The 17,680-nt window shown below is 39.8% G+C and overlaps 1 protein-coding gene and 2 long non-coding RNA genes across 4 annotated transcripts; 2 read left to right on the top strand and 1 right to left on the bottom strand.

Annotated features, from left to right (window-relative positions):
* The first annotated feature begins 1,140 nt into the window (after positions 1-1,140).
* LOC115198387 (ubiquitin carboxyl-terminal hydrolase 47-like) lies at positions 1,141-8,113 on the top strand. Of its 2 annotated transcripts, none has more exons than XM_029760291.1 (12): positions 1,141-1,267; positions 1,985-2,079; positions 3,064-3,160; positions 3,286-3,401; positions 5,364-5,434; positions 5,562-5,693; positions 5,808-5,894; positions 6,046-6,174; positions 6,415-6,543; positions 6,713-6,750; positions 6,868-6,902; positions 7,591-8,113. In XM_029760291.1, the coding sequence occupies exons 2-12, from the start codon at positions 1,995-1,997 to the stop codon at positions 7,920-7,922; spliced, it is 1,251 nt and encodes a 416-aa protein (XP_029616151.1). In that variant the 5' UTR covers positions 1,141-1,267; positions 1,985-1,994; the 3' UTR covers positions 7,923-8,113. The 2 variants fall into 2 exon arrangements, with proteins under 2 accessions (XP_029616151.1, XP_029616150.1); XM_029760290.1 differs by having other exon boundaries at positions 3,064-3,166.
* Positions 8,114-9,248: 1,135 nt separating this feature from the next.
* On the top strand, positions 9,249-11,027 carry LOC115198385 (uncharacterized). Its single transcript, XR_003879221.1, has 3 exons — positions 9,249-9,412; positions 9,532-9,811; positions 9,929-11,027. It is a non-coding gene; the product is annotated as an uncharacterized LOC115198385 (long non-coding RNA).
* A 3,123-nt stretch (positions 11,028-14,150) lies between these two features.
* LOC115197912 (uncharacterized) lies at positions 14,151-15,046 on the bottom strand. Its single transcript, XR_003879107.1, has 4 exons — positions 14,806-15,046; positions 14,442-14,675; positions 14,255-14,315; positions 14,151-14,174 (listed from the first exon to the last, which is right to left on the bottom strand). It is a non-coding gene; the product is annotated as an uncharacterized LOC115197912 (long non-coding RNA).
* Positions 15,047-17,680: the final 2,634 nt, after the last annotated feature.

Below are 17,680 nucleotides of genomic sequence, written 5' to 3'. Positions count from 1 at the left end.
GTCTAGTTTATGTATTTCTATGTGGGGTTCTAGTTTATGTATTTCTATGTTGTTGTTTTTTGGGATGATCTCCAATTAGAGGCAGCTGGTCATCGTTGTCTCTAATTGGGGATCATATTTAAGTTGTTGTTTTTCCCACTAGGTTTTGTGGGAGATTATTTTGAGGTAGTGTATGTTTCACCTCTTCGTCACGGTTGGTTATTTTGTTTAGTAGTTTATTTGTATGTCTTGCATAGTTTCACAGTTATAATAAAATGTGGAACGATACACACGCTGTGCCTTGGTCTCCTTCATCATACGAAAATCGTGACAGTATACAGATTTTTCTATTGTGTTATTGACTGTACGTTTGTTTATCCCATGTGTAACTCTGTGTTGTTTTTGTCGCACTGCTTTGCTTTATCTTGGCCAGGTCGCAGTTGTAAATGAGAACTTTTCTCAACTGGCCTATCTGGTTAAATAAAGTTGAAATAAAAAATTAAAAAAATACAGAAAAATAGATTAACATTATTGACAGTGCTGCAGCAGAAACTCAAAACTACTGAGAAAGTATGCCAGAGCTCAGGTATGCAGTTAAAACTACCACACAAACAAACACACACATCACACTCTGAGAATTGACCGTTGGCTAATTTAATGGTTACACACTGAACAAAGAAACTTGTATTGAGTATAATTTCATAAGAGGGAAATAAATGTGAAATCAATTAAAATGAACTTGATTATAATGCTGATATGTGAAGTTATCCTATGATGTGTTCTACCCTCCTCACCTTTTTATTTAGGGAACAGTAGGAGTACCATACAGACAAGCAGCTGGAATACTCATGCCTGTTCTCCTTGTATGGGATCCAGAAGGAAGATTGGAAATGTCTATTCTCCTCTTCTATCGTTTTATTTTTCAGGATTTTTTTTATCGACAATTCGCTACATCATCTATAATCTCCCTTAGACGTTTTATTTGACCTAAACGTTGTGCTTCATTAAAAATATATATGTGTGTATTTGTGTGTGAGAGAGGGGATCATAGAATCAGGAATTTGAATACTAATTTAATAGGATCTGTTTGGATACACATTATTAATAACAACTCTCAATATTTTTTTTATTTTTTTTTGTTGCCTGGATACAATACGCCACATCTGGCCACATATGCGTATTACTGTAGATTTCAAGCGAGGTAAGGCGAATCTAAATCGAAACTGAAATTTTGAAAAACAAATATGTCGCACTTCTCTTTCTCGAAGCTGAAAAATCGGTGAAATCGGTAAGTTGTTGGTAGGCTACGGTTTTTTGAGTGTTATTACAGTGCTAAAATGTACATGAAACTAACAGAGTAATCAAGTCAAGTAATCATACCGGGATATAGGTGTTGTAAGACGCCTGCTGTCCGTTTCCAGGCTTTATTTCAGCACTGCTGAAGCTACTAGTAAGTTATTCATGTATGCGTGCATATTGTTGTGGCGAATCTTCAAATATTTGGAATTTGAATCCATATGCGAGGTCTACAATTAGATTTCATTACAGACGACATTTTCCATATCGCTGTCCATAAATGAGTGTTGCTGCAACAGTAACCTCAAAACGAAAATGAAACTATGGTGCGTTTTTACGGGTGACGGGCCGGGTTATCGAAAAAGGCCTGAACAATTATTGTAAATCAAATTAAAACTCCAAGTAGCCTAGAAGCCCAGATACGGTACGACATTCGCATTGTTATTTCATAAATGATTTAGCCTGATAATACTCAGAATTATATTTATAATGTGGTTATTATTGTTATTGTTCTAGTTATATAATTGTTGTTACAATGTTATAATTGTTATAGTGTTGTTATAATAATACTCGTATTATTAGTCTATTATGTGTTTACAATAAGGTAGGCCTAAATATATTTTTCCAAATCAAGGGGTTTATACATTTAAATCTAACAGATTATGGCTTTAATGTTTTCTCTATAACATAATGTTTTTTGATTATTCAGACGTGAAAAAATGAATTCCAAGGAAAATCCAAAGAAAAAAGAATGTGACAAAGGCATCTTGAAGAAGTTTAAAATGAGACTTGACCTCATATTTGGTAAGCAATAAGTATGTTTCTGTCTCAAGATCAAGCCATTATAGATGTACATACTATCAAATCAAATGTATTTATATAGCCCTTCTTACATCAGCTGATATCTCAAAGTGCTGTACAGAAACCCAGCCTAAAACCCCAAACAGCAAGCAATGCAGGTGTAGAGGCACGGTGGCAAGGAAAAACTCCCTAGAAAGGCCAAAACCTAGGAAGAAACCTAGAGAGGAACCAGGCTATGAGGGGTGGCCAGTCCTCTTCTGGCTGTGCCTGGTGGAGATTACAACAGAACATGGCCAAGATGTTCAAATGTTCATAAATGACCAGCATGGTCAAATAATAATAATCACAGTAGTTGTCGAGGGTGCAACAGGTCAGCACCTCAGGAGTAAATGTCAGTTGGCTTTTCATAGCCGATCATTGAGAGTATCTCTACTGCTCCTGCTGTCTCTAGAGGGTTGAAAACAGCAGGTCTGGGACAGGTAGCACGTCCGGTGAACAGGTCAGGGTTCCATAGCCGCAGGCAGAACAGTTGAAACTGGAGCAGCAGCACGGCCAGGTGGACTGGGGACAGCAAGGAGTCATCATGCCAGGTAGTCCTGAGACATGGTCCTAAGGCTCAGGTCCCCCGAGAGAAAGAAAGAAAGAGAGAAAGAAAGAAAGAGAGAAAGAGAGAATTAGAGAGAGCATACTTAAATTCACACAGGACACTGAATAAATACTCCAGATATAACAGGCTGACCCTAGCCCCCCGACACATAAACTACTGCAGCATAAATACTGGAGGCTGAGACAGGAGCGGTCAGGAGACACTGTGGCCCCATCCGATGATACCCCCGGACAGGGCCAAACAGGCAGAATATAACCCCACCCACTTTGCCAAAGCACAGCCCCCACACCACTAGAGGGATATCTTCACCCACCAACTTACCATCCTGAAGTGGATCAGTTATGGTACTACAATAATTCATTATTCTTTCTTTATTTTAGACTACAATGGCTTAGTTAATCAAGGAGCAACCTGTTATTTGAACAGTGTTCTGCAGGTCCTCTTCATGACTAAGGACTTCAGAGAGGCTGTGGAAAGGTTTGGGTATTTACATTTTCTGATTGAGTCCCACTTAACACAATGATTACAATCTAAAAATCAATACATTAAACTATAATAATATGCAATACGAGAAGCTATAGATATCACATCTATATCCACAGTCACTGTGGTCAAGATCAGAAGACTGCTGATTTTCACCTGAAAAGCCTATTTAAGACTTTAAAGACAAGTGAAACTCACACAAAGGACATCTTATCCATACTGGGCATTGGAAATGGTGAGTTTGATGTTGATATCCTGCTGAGAAAGAGTATATATTTTACCTAACTTTGATATATATACAAGTGCTCTAATAGCATTATATATTTTTAAAAAGTATAATACATCCCTTTCCTGCAGTCAAATGACCTAGTGGCCTCATGGGTGGAATGGTATTAATATTTTTAATAATTTCATTATTAATGAACATTTAAAAAAGAAAATGCCTAAAATCCGGTATTTCTATGTCAAATATATATACAGTGACCTCCCGAGTGATGCAGTGGTCTAAGGCACTGCATCGCAGTGCAAGCCGTGTTACTACAGTTCCTCATGGGTCTCATGCTGAGACCCATGAGGCGACAAACAATTGGCCCAGCATCGTCCGGGTTAGGGGAGGGTTTGGCCGCCCGGGATATCCTTGTCCAACTCCTGTGGCGGGCCCGGGCACATGCAAGCTGACATGGTTGCCAGGTGTACGGTGTTTCCTCAGACACATTGGTAGAGCTGGCTACCAGGTTAAGCGTGCATTGTGTCAAGAAGCAGTGTGGCTTGGCTGGGTTGTGTTTCGGAGGACGCACGGCACTCGACCTTCGCCTCTCCCGAATCCATAGGGGAGTTGCAGAGATGGGTCAAGACTGTAACTACCAATTGGATATGATGAAATTGTGTAGAAAAGGGGGTCAAATAACGTAAAAAAGAATAAGTATTCAGACCCCTTCCTATTTTCCACATTTTATTACGTTACAGCCTTATTCTAAAATGGATTAAATAAAACATTTTCCTCCTCAATCTACACACAATACCCCATAATGACAAAGTGCTAATCTAATAAAAATAAAATACTGAAATTCCTTAGTTACAAAAATATTAAGACCCTTTGATATGAGACTCAAAATTGAGCTCAGGTGCATCCTGTTTCCATTTATCATCCTTGAGATGTTTCTATAACTTGATTGGAGACCACCTGTGGTAAATTAAATTGATTGGACATGATTGGGAAGGGCACACACCTGTCTACATAAGGTCCCACAGAGAGAGCAAAGTACGGAGAGATCTTTGATGAAAACCTGATCCAGAGCGCTCAGGACCTCAGACTGGGGTGAAAGTTCACCTTCCAACAGGACAACAACCCTAAGCACACAGCCTAGACAACACAAGAGTGGCTTTGGGACAAGTCTGAATGTCCTTGAGTGCCCCACACAGAGGCCGGACTTGAACCCAATCGAACATTTCTGGAGAGACCTGAAAATAGCTGTGAAGCGGCGCTCCCCATCCAACCTGACAGAGCTTGAGAGAATCTGCAGAGAAAAATGGGAGAAACTCCCCAAATACAGGTGTGCCAAGCTTGTAGCGTCATACCCAAGAAGACTCAAGGCTGTAATATCTGCCAAATGTGCTTCAACAAAGTACTGAGTAAAGAGTCTGAATACTAATGTAAATGTGATATTTCAGTTTGTTACCTTTAATACATTTGCAAAAATGTCTAAAAACCGATTTTTGCTTTGTCAGAATTTTTTGTTGAATAAGGCTGTAATGTAACAAAATGTGGAAAAAGTCAAGGGGTCTCGAATACTTTCCAAATGCACTGTATATATTTTTTCAGTCTTCTGTGATGTATGTAAAGTATAATATTAGGACGCAAACTAAACATTTTCTACATTTCAATTCTATATCTGACATGGCACAGGTGTATTCTTTTTTAAGCTTATATCCATGTGTGTGAGGGGAATTCTTTGGTTTCAAAGTAGATTTGTTTAAGACTACCAAGAAACACTGTGTGTGACCCTGATTTAGCCCACTGCAGTAAAAGGTTAAATTATATTAATACATTTGAATGAATGAAATTATAAATAATGTTAGTAAAAAATACATTAGTAAACAATTATAAATGATATTAGTTTATATAAATGAAAAAGTATATCCTTTTGCATTATGACCTACCGCAGGAGTGTTTTGACTTGTTGTTTTTACCCATCAGTATACGAGCAACGAGATGCTGCTGAATATTTTGAGAATATTTTAAGCATGGTCAGTCCTTGTGTGTCTAAGGTATAGTATTATTTATTATTTATACTGACATGTTATTAGAAAAAAACCTGCAACTGAACATGGTATAAAAACAATATTTTCCATGACAAGACTTCTATATTATTAAATGGCATATTTGTGCATTTAGATCTTCAAAGGACATTTGAGACACACTATGAGATGTTCAGAAGGTCATGTGACCAATGATGAAACTGGTCCATTCTGGACTCTCCCGCTCTCAATGGAAAATCCATCAAACTCTAACAAAACCTACAGTGTGGTAGGGAAAATATTCTTCAAGTATTTTTTGTCATTTCCAAAGGTTTTTGATTTTGCGGGGAAGTATTGTTTGTAAACGGTGTGTGTGTGTGTGTGTGTGTGTGTGTGTTTACAGAGGGAAGGTTTTGAGGAGTTTTTCAAGTCTTCAACTGTCGGTGGGATGTATTGTGACCAATGCAATGAGAAAACCGATTCAACCATTGTGAGTTGTGATGTTGAGAATATTCAATCATATCAAAATCCTTAATCCGTAATGGTACCAAAAGCTTCTCAAAAAGATAACACACTTTAGACTATGGAAGATAATGGCTATACTGATAGACTGATAGTGTGTGTTTGTTTTGTGTCTCCAGGCATGTAAGATGGAACATCCCCCAGAGATTCTGACTCTGCTCCTCAAGAGGTTTGAGTTCGACTACCGCAGGATGTCATATGTCAAAAATGACTGCTGTGTGGATGTTCCTCACACGTTACGGACGAAGGTATTTAGAGATACTTTCTTTATAGGAGAGGTGCTTTATAACACTATTTCTCCTATAGGCGACACATTTGTATATGTATTCAGGCAGTAGCACTATAAAAGGAAAACAGATGGTTACGTGTTCTCTCATTCTCATTGGTCCTTCACCGGTGCCTACCGAAAACAGCTTCGTAAATGTAAACGATGGCGGTATTTTCCTGTTCATGACAGACCTTTTGATTTACTCCATGTCTCTGAACAGGACTGTGACTATGAGCTCTATGCAGTTGTGGACCATGTGGGAAGTCTAAGAGGTGGACATTACACAGCTAAAATCAAGTCCTATCAGAATCACAACTGGTATGTGTTCGATGACAGCTACGTCACACAGGTATGTTTTCTTGTCAATTGAATATTGATTGTTTCAGTGTGAAATATTATGTGTCGTCAAAATGTATTGAAACACCACCAATAGACACCACCCTCAATATACTGTAGGCCGATGTACACAATGATTTGCATATATTTTTATACTATTTGTAATGCATCCTCTCTTACAGCCCAATCCACAATCAATCAGTCATATGAATAATGAAAGGTAAAATGTCAGTGTTTTCCATCTCTTGAGGTTGTGTGTGTTTTTCCAGAGAACATCATGCCAAACTACTTTTTTTGTAATATTACAGTTTTAATATTATTTTTCTGTTTCCACTAGATCCCAGAGTGTGTATCTGCTTATGTACAAGAAATGTAAGTTAAAGGGGCAGTGCAGTAAAAAAAAAATGTTTCCTGTGTTTTCTATATATTTCCACACTATTAGGTTGGAATAATAATTGTGAAAATGATGTAAGAGCTGTTTGAAAATACTGCCTGAAATTTTAGCTTGTGTTGCATGGGTGGGGTTTTGAAAAAATAGACCAATAACAAAGAGAGGTTGCCCTACTCTTTGCCAATAACAGCTAGTTTTAAGGTTACATTTTCCTCCCAATAGGCTTCTCCAAATAGGTCCCTCACTCAGACCACTCCCAGACAGTCTTAGGAAAATTCTTGCTTGAGAAATTGCTTTTTGCTAAGAAGCCATTTTTGTTTCTTTTTTCTAACCATTTTAATTTAAAACAATCACTGTAAGGTACTTAATTGTTACCCAGAAATTATTTGATATTGAGAAAGAAACGGCTGCATTGGAGCGATAACAACATTTTTTATTTTTTAAATACTTGTTATACAGTCAGCCCTTACAGTAGCATCACACATCTTAAATGATCCTCCTATATGTCTTCAATTATCCTGAATTCAACAGCTCCTTTTTAATCCATCTACATTTGTGGCCCTAAATGTTCCTTCTGCTTGGCTAAACTGAACTATGCTTCCTTCATCTAAACTCTTTTTGACCAATTACAGTCAAACTTACGTATGCCTTTCCCTCTGTAATTCTAAGCACATGCTCCGGATGAACTAAGAGAAGAGGAAATGAAGAAAAAAGAGGAGGAATTAAAGTGTATGGAAGAGGAATGGAAGAAAATAGAAGAAGAATTGAGGATATTAAACGAGGAATGGAAGAAAATGAAAGAGGAATTGAAGAGGATAATCAATGTGGAATCACGGAGAAGAGCATTGAAATTGGAGAGAATATATGTGGAATTCAAGACGTGTGTAGACAACAATGGAAGAGCCGTTGATGACATTCCTCAACAATTAATGACAACAAGAGAGACAATGAAGATGATAGAAGAGGAAGAAAAGAGAATAAATGGAGTTGGAAGAGTATAGAAGAGAAATTGAAAAGAATACAAAAGAAATTGAAATGTGTAGAAGAGGGATTGAAAAGCATAGAGGAGGACTTAAAGAGCATAGAAGAGGAAGTGAAAAGTATAGAAAAGGATTTGGAGAGTATAGAAGAGAAAGTGAAGAGTATAGAAAAGGAATTAAAAATAATAGAAGGAGAATTGAAGAGTGTAGAAGAGGAATTGAATATATGACGGAGTCTGTTACGTCCCATCGAGGACGCTAAGTCACTTCAAGCTAACTGCCAGTTAAAGTCTCTGGGAAAGTGATATCAACAATGGCAATTAACAGCTTCACTAGCCAGCTATTCTGCTTAAGCCTAGCCTATCATTCAGCAATAAAACAGGTACACTTGGAACAAATTCTATTCTGTTTTAGGTCCCGCTTTATTTGAAGTGCATCTTATGAAGGCTAAGGCTTCATAAAGCAATCATATACTGTAGGATTTATAAGTACTACATAAATGGGCCACAAATCCTCTATAACCATATTTCATGCTCTAGAAAAGAGTAATCAATGTGAACAAATAAATGTATGGTTATGTCATACAGCTATGCCACATTATACATCTTTATAGAGCATGATGTACGGTTATAGATCATTTGTGAAGCATCTATGTAGTGCTTTATGAAGCCTTCATAGGATGCACTTCAAATAAAGCGGGCCCAGTACCCAGTTTTATTCAGTGGTCTTGTTTAAAGTTTTTAATGTTCCAATGTCATTAGACATATAGTTTTTAGTTTTAGGCTACAAGCCCATTCTGCCTAGTCTGTATCAGTAGCCGTATCGACTAAAGAGAACACGTTTGCATTTTGTATTTATTATGTCTCTTTAGTCATACAAATAATGCCAACAACAGGCAACTTCAAAAGTCCTTTATCACTTGATACATTAAAAAAATGCCATTATTTTAGGCTTACCATGTACAATGTTTGTTCTGGGGTGTATTCATTAGTGCACACCCTAGCAAACCATTAGCAATGATTGCCCGCTCAAGAGGATGTTGGGGGGTATGTGTATGACTAAAGAGATTATTCCCAAGCACTGACTGTCAAATTACCACACCTATGAGCCAATCTGTTAAACACAGCCATCAGGTGCACAAACACATGATTGCTAAATTGTAGACACACCAATCAGGTTTAAGCACTATAAAAATGCAGCAGGTAGGTTCACCTGCCTTCAACCAAAATGGAAGGAGTCAGAAGAAGAGTGAGGAAGAGAGGAGGAGTACACAGAGGAGGAGAAGGAGGAAGAGGCAGAGGCCGAGCCAGAGGTCGAGGAAGACCTGAAGCAGGAGGAGAACGTGTACAAAGAAGAAGAGGACCAAACTTATCAAATGACATTCGTGCAACACTAGTGGACCATGTTGTGAACCACGGATTGACGCTGAGGGAGGCTGGACTGAGAGTTCAGCCAAATCTTAGCAGATATACAGTGGCATCTGTCATAAGGACTTTTCAACAAGAAAACAGGTAAAAGATCTGTCTACAGTTACAGTAATCAGCCGCTTATTGTATGCACCATATCAGCACTTGTGATACCCCTTCCTGTGACGTTGTACAGTAAGTTATATGTATTATTCTCTACATAGGATTGAGGGTCGGGAACGACAAGGAGGAAGGGGGCCCATATTCACGCAAGAACAAAGGGACAGATAATAAACATGGTTTTGGCCAATAATGCTATCAGGCTCAGAGAACTACAAGCCAACATTATCGGTGACCATGCCATTTTCAGTAATGTCCATCAGGTCTCTCAGTCAACACTGGCACGCATCCTGAAAAGACATCAGGTTCAAATGAAACAACTTTATCGAGTGCCTTTTGAGCGGAATTCAGAGGGTCAAACGGCTGCGGCATGAGTATGTGGAGGTTTGTATTGTTCACTTTAGCACTGTGATGTTGCATACTGCACACATGACTTTTTTACATTGACTGTATACTAGACCTATCCTGAACTACACAATCTTGTCTTTCACTGTATTTCAGGGAGTTACACTGTCATCTGGGACAATGTGTCATTCCACCGCTCTGCTTTGGTCCAGAACTGGTTTCAACACCATCCACAGTTGACAGTACTATACCTTCCACCATACTCTCCGTTTCTAAACCCTATGGAATAGTTTTTCTCTGCATGGCGGTGGAAGGGTTACGATCTCCAGCCCCAGGCTCAGGTACCCCTCATTCAGGCCATGGAGGACGCCTGTGACCAAGTCCACGCCGCAGCTGTGCAAGGATGGATTCAACATTCAAGACGGTCCTTCCCGCGTTGTCTTGCTAATGAGGACATTGCTTGTGATGTTGATGAAATTCTCTGGCTAGATCCAGAAGAGATAATGTATAGTATGTTTACTGTAGTATTTTCTGTACAATATTGTCAGTTTTTTTCAGATTATTTTCTATGTTTGTTGTTGTTGTTATTTACTGTAATTGTTATTTACTGTAATTGGAACCTGTACTGGATACAGTATTTTACGTTTGTCTGTTTGCTGAGCTAAGTGTTATGCACACTACTGTAGTAGCATGAAAACTGGGACATGTTTTGTTGTGATTCTCCATCTTGACATGTTGACTGATTTGGGTATATGGAGAGAACCAAATGATATTTTCCTCAGTCTGCAGCATTGGTCTTGTGTAGTGTTTGTATAGTTGCACTTTCTCTGTGTACTTCATTTCCAGTACTCTAATCACTGACAATTAGACTTGCTAAAAGTGTTTTAGGTTAGCAACAGCAGTGTGTAACTGGTTCAAAAAGATTGAAGTCATATGAAATGTGTTTCGTACGGTAACAAAATATTGTTCTTATGAAGTCGTGTATAGTTTTGACAAGTGTTCCATTTTGCAAATGATCTGAAGTGTTGTGCTACTTTGGTGTAGGGTTGTGCTAATTGTGTGTAGTGTTTTGACAAACCGGGCCCTGTTTTCAAAATTGTGCTTAAAACAATTGAAAAAAACTGAAATGAATACAGAATGAAAACATGTTCTCCTTAGCCGGTATGGCTAACTATAGCAGCTGCCCAGATACACCGTTTTATGCCTTTGCTCTATTGTGTACTACAAACTATTAAAGAAACTAGATCATATAAGATAGAACTGTGCGTGTATTAGTAAAGGCCTGTTTTAACTGTGTGTGTGTGTGTGTGTGTGTGTGTGTGTGTGTGTATGTGTGTGTGTGTGTGGAATAAGAACCTAACTAGGGAAGTATGTCCCATGCAGTAGAGGCTCCGCAGAGGAGGAAGGGGAGGACCATCCTCCTCAGTGAAATTTCATAAAAATAAACATAGTGAAACATTAAAAGTTATCCTTTATAGATAAAACTATACTAAATATATTCATATGTCACCAAATAATTGATTAAAATGAAAGTCTACAGTAACTTCAACAGCACTGTCTGGGTTAGCACCATGGTGTAGCCTGAGGACAGCTAGCTTCCGTCCTCCTCTTGCTACACTGACTTCAAAACAAAACCTAGAAGCCTCGTAGCAAGTACCCCTGACTGCAGTGTGCAGTTCGGGGCCGGGCTCAATGTGGGCGGAGTCAAACATTTGACTCCTTCCACGTTTGACCCCGCCCACCTGTGTTTTTTTTTTTGTCCATCTGAGGTTTGACAGTCACACACTGAATACAAACACACACGTTTGTGCAAGGCACACGTTGAATACAAACATATTTCATTTTTGAATATCATAAGAAATATTATATAAAGTGGTACCAGCACATGTGTTGTAACACTTTTTGTTTCATGCTATATTTGAGACAAGCTACTGATATTGTTGCAGTGCACAACAGACTTACGTATGTCATGTACTGTTAAAATTGAGTTGATAAATGTTATAACTTTGTAATTATATTATTTCATTGAGCGTATATATACAGTTACTACCTATCCTGATTTATAATGCTATTTACTTTCCTCATGAGAATGTATTTATTTTTTTATTTTTTTATTTCACCTTTATTTAACCAGGTAGGCCAGTTGAGGACAAGTTCTCATTTACAACTGCGACCTGGCCAAGATAAAGCAAAATGGAGAATGGAGACAGACTATACCATATAGACATACTGACAAGCTGAATGTGCTTTGTACATGAAGTTATACCAGCTCCAGTAAAGAGATCAGAGACTCGGGTGACTTCTACGTCATCTGTACTAAACAACAGAACACAATTAACAATTGAAACAATTAACACAGCAGAGAAAAACAAGGTTTGACCACTCCTCAAAAATGGCTTCACTCCTGCTCCTCAAAAGAGGCAGACAGTAATTTTATTGTAGTCAACAGCCTCCACATAGAACATCTCATAATCAAATCAAAATCAAATCAAATTTATTTATATAGCCCTTCGTATATCAGCTGAAATCTCAAAGTGCTGTACAGAAACCCAGCCTAAAACCCCAAACAGCAAGCAATGCATGTGAAAGAAGCACGGTGGCTAGGAAAAACTCCCTAGGAAAAACTCCCTAGAAAGGCCAAAAACCTAGGAAGAAACCTAGAGAGGAACCAGGCTATGAGGGGTGGCCAGTCCTCTTCTGGCTGTGCCGGGTGGATATTATAACAGAACATGGTCAAGATATTAAAATGTTCATAAATGACCAGCATGGTCAAATAATAATAATCATAGTAGTTGTCGAGGGTGCAACAAGCACGCCCGGTGAACAGGTCAGGGTTCCGTAGCCGCAGGCAGAACAGTGGGAACTGGAGCAGCAGCATGGACAGGTGGACTGGGGACAGCAAGGAGTCATCATGCCAGGTAGTCCCGAGGCATGGTCCTAGGGCTCAGGTCCTCCAAGAGAAAGAAAGAAAGAGAGAAAGAGAGAATTAGAGAGAGCATATTTAAATTCACACAGGACACCGGATAAGACAAGAGAATACTCCAGATGTAACAGACTGACCCTAGCCCCCCGACACATAAACTACTGCAGCATAAATACTGGAGGCTGAGACTGGAGGGATCAGAAGACACTGTGTCTCTGTAATGTCTCTGTAATGTCTCTGTAACTGGAACGAGAACATGAATGGTTCCTTGAGGAGAATATTTTCCTCTTCATCCAGGCCATCATACAACCGTAGTTCTTTAAGGGTTGTAATGCGGTCTTCCCCGTCCATCCCAATTACACTAGGGAGGGAAACGGTGCCTTTAATTGTTTGGCGTTCACACCATCTTGCTGCCTCTAGGGTGTCCTTAAGAAGAACATCTGCTTCCTTGAAGAAAAAGGAAGAATAAATATTAAGAGTATTGCCTCATTGGGTGATCAAGACAAATTACACCCCACTTTCACAATACCACCATGCAAACAAAAGCCCCTATTACTAAAGGGGTTTTCAGTGATATCTATAACTACTCAACAAGTCATCTCAACTATTATATCTTGCCATGCATCAAGCCTTCAGCATTACACAGTAGACTACATACCCAGTTCACAGCTCCCAGTTCACCATGCATCAAGCCTTCAGCATTACACAGTAGACTACATACCCAGTTCACAGCTCCCAGTTCACCATGCATCAAGCCTTCAGCATTACACACAGTAGACTACATACCCAGTTCACAGCTCCCAGTTCACCATGCATCAAGCCTTCAGCATTACACACAGTAGACTATAGACTACATACCCAGTTCACTGCTCCCAGTTCACCATGCATCAAGCCTTCAGCATTACACACAGTAGACTATAGACTACATACCCAGTTCACAGCTCCCAGTTCACCATGCATCAAGCCTTCAGCATTACACACAGTAGACTATAGACTACATACCCAGTTCACAGCTCCCAGTTCACCATGCATCAAGCCTTCAGCATTACACACAGTAGACTATAGACTACATACCCAGTTCACTGCTCCCAGTTCACCATGCATCAAGCCTTCAGCATTACACACAGTAGACTATAGACTACATACCCAGTTCACAGCTCCCAGTTCACCATGCATCAAGCCTTCAGCATTACACACAGTAGACTATAGACTACATACCCAGTTCACCATGCATCAAGCCTTCAGCATTACACACAGTAGACTATAGACTACATACCCAGTTCACTGCTCCCAGTTGGCCGTGCATTTTATTTTCAGTAACGTCTAGAAAGAAAACAGATGGTGGTCATTAAGTAATGTAAGGGAACCTCTAGGGATGTGTGTACAAGAATGCACCTTACTTTAGCTAATAGTCTATACAGTACCTGATCCTGCAGAGCTGGATGCTGGGGGGGGGGGGGGGGCGTCTTCTACATCATCCTGAAATATATTGGAGAGGGGGGGTTAAATCTTTAAACATTGGTTTAAGACTATACCACTCATCATATGACATCTCCTACCGTGTGTAGCGTGTGTTGTTATCGCCACCTTTTTCGATCTTTCAACCTCTCTTCTTCAGACCTTAGTGAGTGAATGACATACATGACATACATTCAATATGAAAACATATTCAGGTCAGTCTGGCTATAGTGAAACAAGTGATTTTAAGGATGCAAATGAAACATTTTTATAATGTTCAAGACTTACGGCAAGGGAAAGTTCTGCAGGAGAACTAGGCACCACCATCGTCTAATTTGCTGCATGTTTTCCTTTGAAAAAGAAAATCACACAATCGGATGGGTATCCCAAAAAACCTAGGATGCTGATGGTATGTCAGGTGCTTCAGAAACTGTGCTCTGTTGGATATTGTTGCCGTGCAATAGCAACCATGAAAGTGTGTCACATTACTACAACTAAAGCCACACTTTATGATTGTGAACTCTGAAAGAGAGGAATAAGAGTAAATTAACAAGCTATCAAATGTAATTGAATACACTGATGTAACTGAAAAAATAGGGCAAATCTAAAAAACGTGAACGTCAAATATATTCAATAAACAAAGAAATAGTACCTCTGTGCCTCACTGAAGCATGACCTTTGATGTGGTTGTTGATCTTTGTTGACCTTTGATGTGGTTGTTGACCTTTGATGTGGTTGTTGACCATATATTGTTCAGCCTTATATGTGCAGAAGGGGCAGTGATGAAGTTGACTGCTGCTGCATTTTAGGACTCTCGCCCTCCGATAACACACTAACGTGTCTCTATACATCAAAGAAAAATACCTTCTGTCCCTCTCCTTGCCTCTGCACACATCAACAACAGCCACCCTTGAAGCATCGTTACCCATCGCTCCACAAAAGCTGTGGCCCTTGCAGAGCAAGGGGAACAACTACTTCAAGGTCTCAGAGCGAGTGACGTCACCGATTGAAACGCTATTAGCACGCACCCCGCTAACTAGCTAGCCATTTCACATCGGTTACACATAGACATAAAAAGGCATGAAGGCATAGACATAGAAAGGCATAAAATAAGCAATAGGCATTACATTTCATTATTGTATATACTATGTGTAGGCTGTGTAGACTCGCCATGTGTATCTTGCAAAATAAATTTAGAAATCTATGTTATTCAATTATTACACCCGCACTGCTCACTCGCGCCAACGAGCATCTGCGTTGCCAAGGGCTAAAATAGAAGTCAATTCTATTTCTGACGCAGATCGCGCTGCAAGTCCTGCCTCTCCTATCTCCTCATTGGTTTATAGAAGCAGGTACCCATGTGCCATCTCCTCATTGGTTATACCCACGTGGTTGACTGAAAGACGAACGAGGTCAGTGGCAGTAATGCACCTAATTTATGAAAGTTGCCAATCGCAATATAAAGTCAAGAGAAGAAAAAGCCTGGAAGGAAGAGAGATGACTAGAAACGATTCGGTTGACCGTTTTATGTGTGGATTAATTGGCAGAGTAGAGGACCTTGTGCATTTCAGGTAAAATAACAACTCAATGTTTATATCCCAGGACAAATTAGCTAGCAAGTGCAAGCTAGCTAAATAGGACAAATTAGCTAGCAAGTGCAAGCTAGCTAGCTAAATTGAAGGAGACTGGAAGGGTTCGGGTTAAACGTTTGACTCCGCCCACATTGAGCCCAGCCCGAACTGCACACTGCAGTCAGGTGCTTCTCGCTCGTAGGCCTCACCCCCTTCCATAGACATACATGGTAATTATGACCACTTCCGGAGGACATCCTCCAACCAATCAAAGCTTTTGCAGTGTGAACTGACATGTTATCCATCCAATCATAGAATTAGGATCAGAGAATGAACCTAGTGAGTTGTATTGTGATTGTGCCACAGAGCATTATGGGGGTTATATGTGTTGAGAGGCTTGGTGACATTGTAGTATAGAGGTTATGAGTAAAGAGTGATAGTTGAGCATTTTTGGGATATTACTCAATTCCAATTATTTATTTTTCAAATTACAGGAGACAAGAGGAGGTGTATTATGAATTGTTCTCTCGGTTTTAGAACTTTATTTTTGTGTCCAATTAGTGCAATTTATTTAAAATCGCCTCGCTAACTTCAGTAGCTAGCTAGCTACCAGCACGAGTGTGCAGTTTTCTCCACCAGAATGGTAGAAGGGCCAACGTTGCCGACAATGTTGTGGACTTTTGGTTGAAGAACCCCTTTCATTCTCTGGGGTACTGTAACGCCCTGGCCATAGAGAGGGTTTTTTTGTTCTTTATTTTGGTTAGGCCAGGGTGTTACATTGGGTGGGCGTTCTATGTTCTTTTTCTAGGTTTTTGTATTTCTTTGTTTTGGGCCATGTGTGGCTCCCAATCAGGCACAGCTGAAGTTCGTTGTTGTTGATTGGGAGTCACACATAAGGAGCATGTTTTTCCCTTTGAGTTTTGTGGGTAATTGTTTCTGTTAGTGTTTGCACCTGACAGGACTGTTTGGCTGTCAGTTTTCACGTTGTTCTATTAAAATTCTAATGATGAACACATCCTCCGCTGCGTATTGGTCCACCTTTTCCGACGATGACTTCTCTGTTTCATCTGACGACGAAGACAGCCGTTACAGGAAAAGGTGCAAATTAAAAGCGACGGTCGACCTCTGCCTGAGATGAGTTTCATGAAGAAGGATGAAAAGGTGAGGGCTTTCAATATCAACTGGTATCAAAAGTATAACGTTAGCTGGTTAACAGGGAGCCTTTCATCAGGCCGCCTGTATTTCTGGCCTTGCCTGCTTTTTGGAAAGTCTGAACCTTGGTCGAAAGATGGGTACAGTGCCCTGAAGAACATTGATTGTTCAGCTAAACGAAAAAAGAAAAGCAGGGCATGCAAGAATTTGCTTTTAGAGGACACGACAAGAGGGAAAGTTCCATTAACAAGGGCAACTACAAGGAGCTTGCAGAGGTAATTACGCATTATGATGCTTTACTTGCTGAACATATCAAACTTTCAACTGTGTTTTCTGGGATGTCGAAAACAATTCAGAAAGATTTGATAGCTTCCATCGCATCATCCATTTATCACGACTTCCGCTGAAGTTGGTCCCTCTCTTTGTTCGGGCGGCGGTCGAAGTCTCCGACCTTCTAGCCATCGCTGATCCTCTTTTCATTTTCCTTTGGTCTTGTCTTGTGTCACACCTGGTTCCAATCCCATTAATTATATGTTGTGTATTTAACCCTCTGTTCACCCTCATTGTCCTTGTCGGGGTTTGTTTGTAAGCTATGTGCAAGATATGTTCTGGTGTGCGACTGGTTTTGTACCCACTTGTATTATTTTGTATATTTTGGTTTTCTGAGTTTTTGAGCACTTATTAAACTGCTCCGTTTTATACCAAGTTTGATCTCCTGCGCCTGACTTCCCTGCCACCAGCACGCACCCTTACACCATTAAAAGTTAGATTAAAGAGAGAGCTTGGCGCAGTGCATTTTTTTCC

Source organism: Salmo trutta, chromosome 8 (assembly GCF_901001165.1).
Source record: "Salmo trutta chromosome 8, fSalTru1.1, whole genome shotgun sequence".
Classification (NCBI taxonomy): Eukaryota; Metazoa; Chordata; class Actinopteri; order Salmoniformes; family Salmonidae; genus Salmo; species Salmo trutta.
This window is presented reverse-complemented; position numbering and strand designations above follow the sequence as displayed.

Coding starts and splice junctions, on each gene's coding strand:
- LOC115198387 (XM_029760290.1), top strand. CDS start 1,995: ATGAATTCCAAGGAAAATCCAAAGAAAAAAGAATGTGACAAAGGCATC. Junction 6,175..6,414: donor CTCACACGTTACGGACGAAG/GTATTTAGAGAT, acceptor GTCTCTGAACAG/GACTGTGACTATGAGCTCTA. Junction 6,903..7,590: donor TCTGCTTATGTACAAGAAAT/GTAAGTTAAAGG, acceptor TGTAATTCTAAG/CACATGCTCCGGATGAACTA.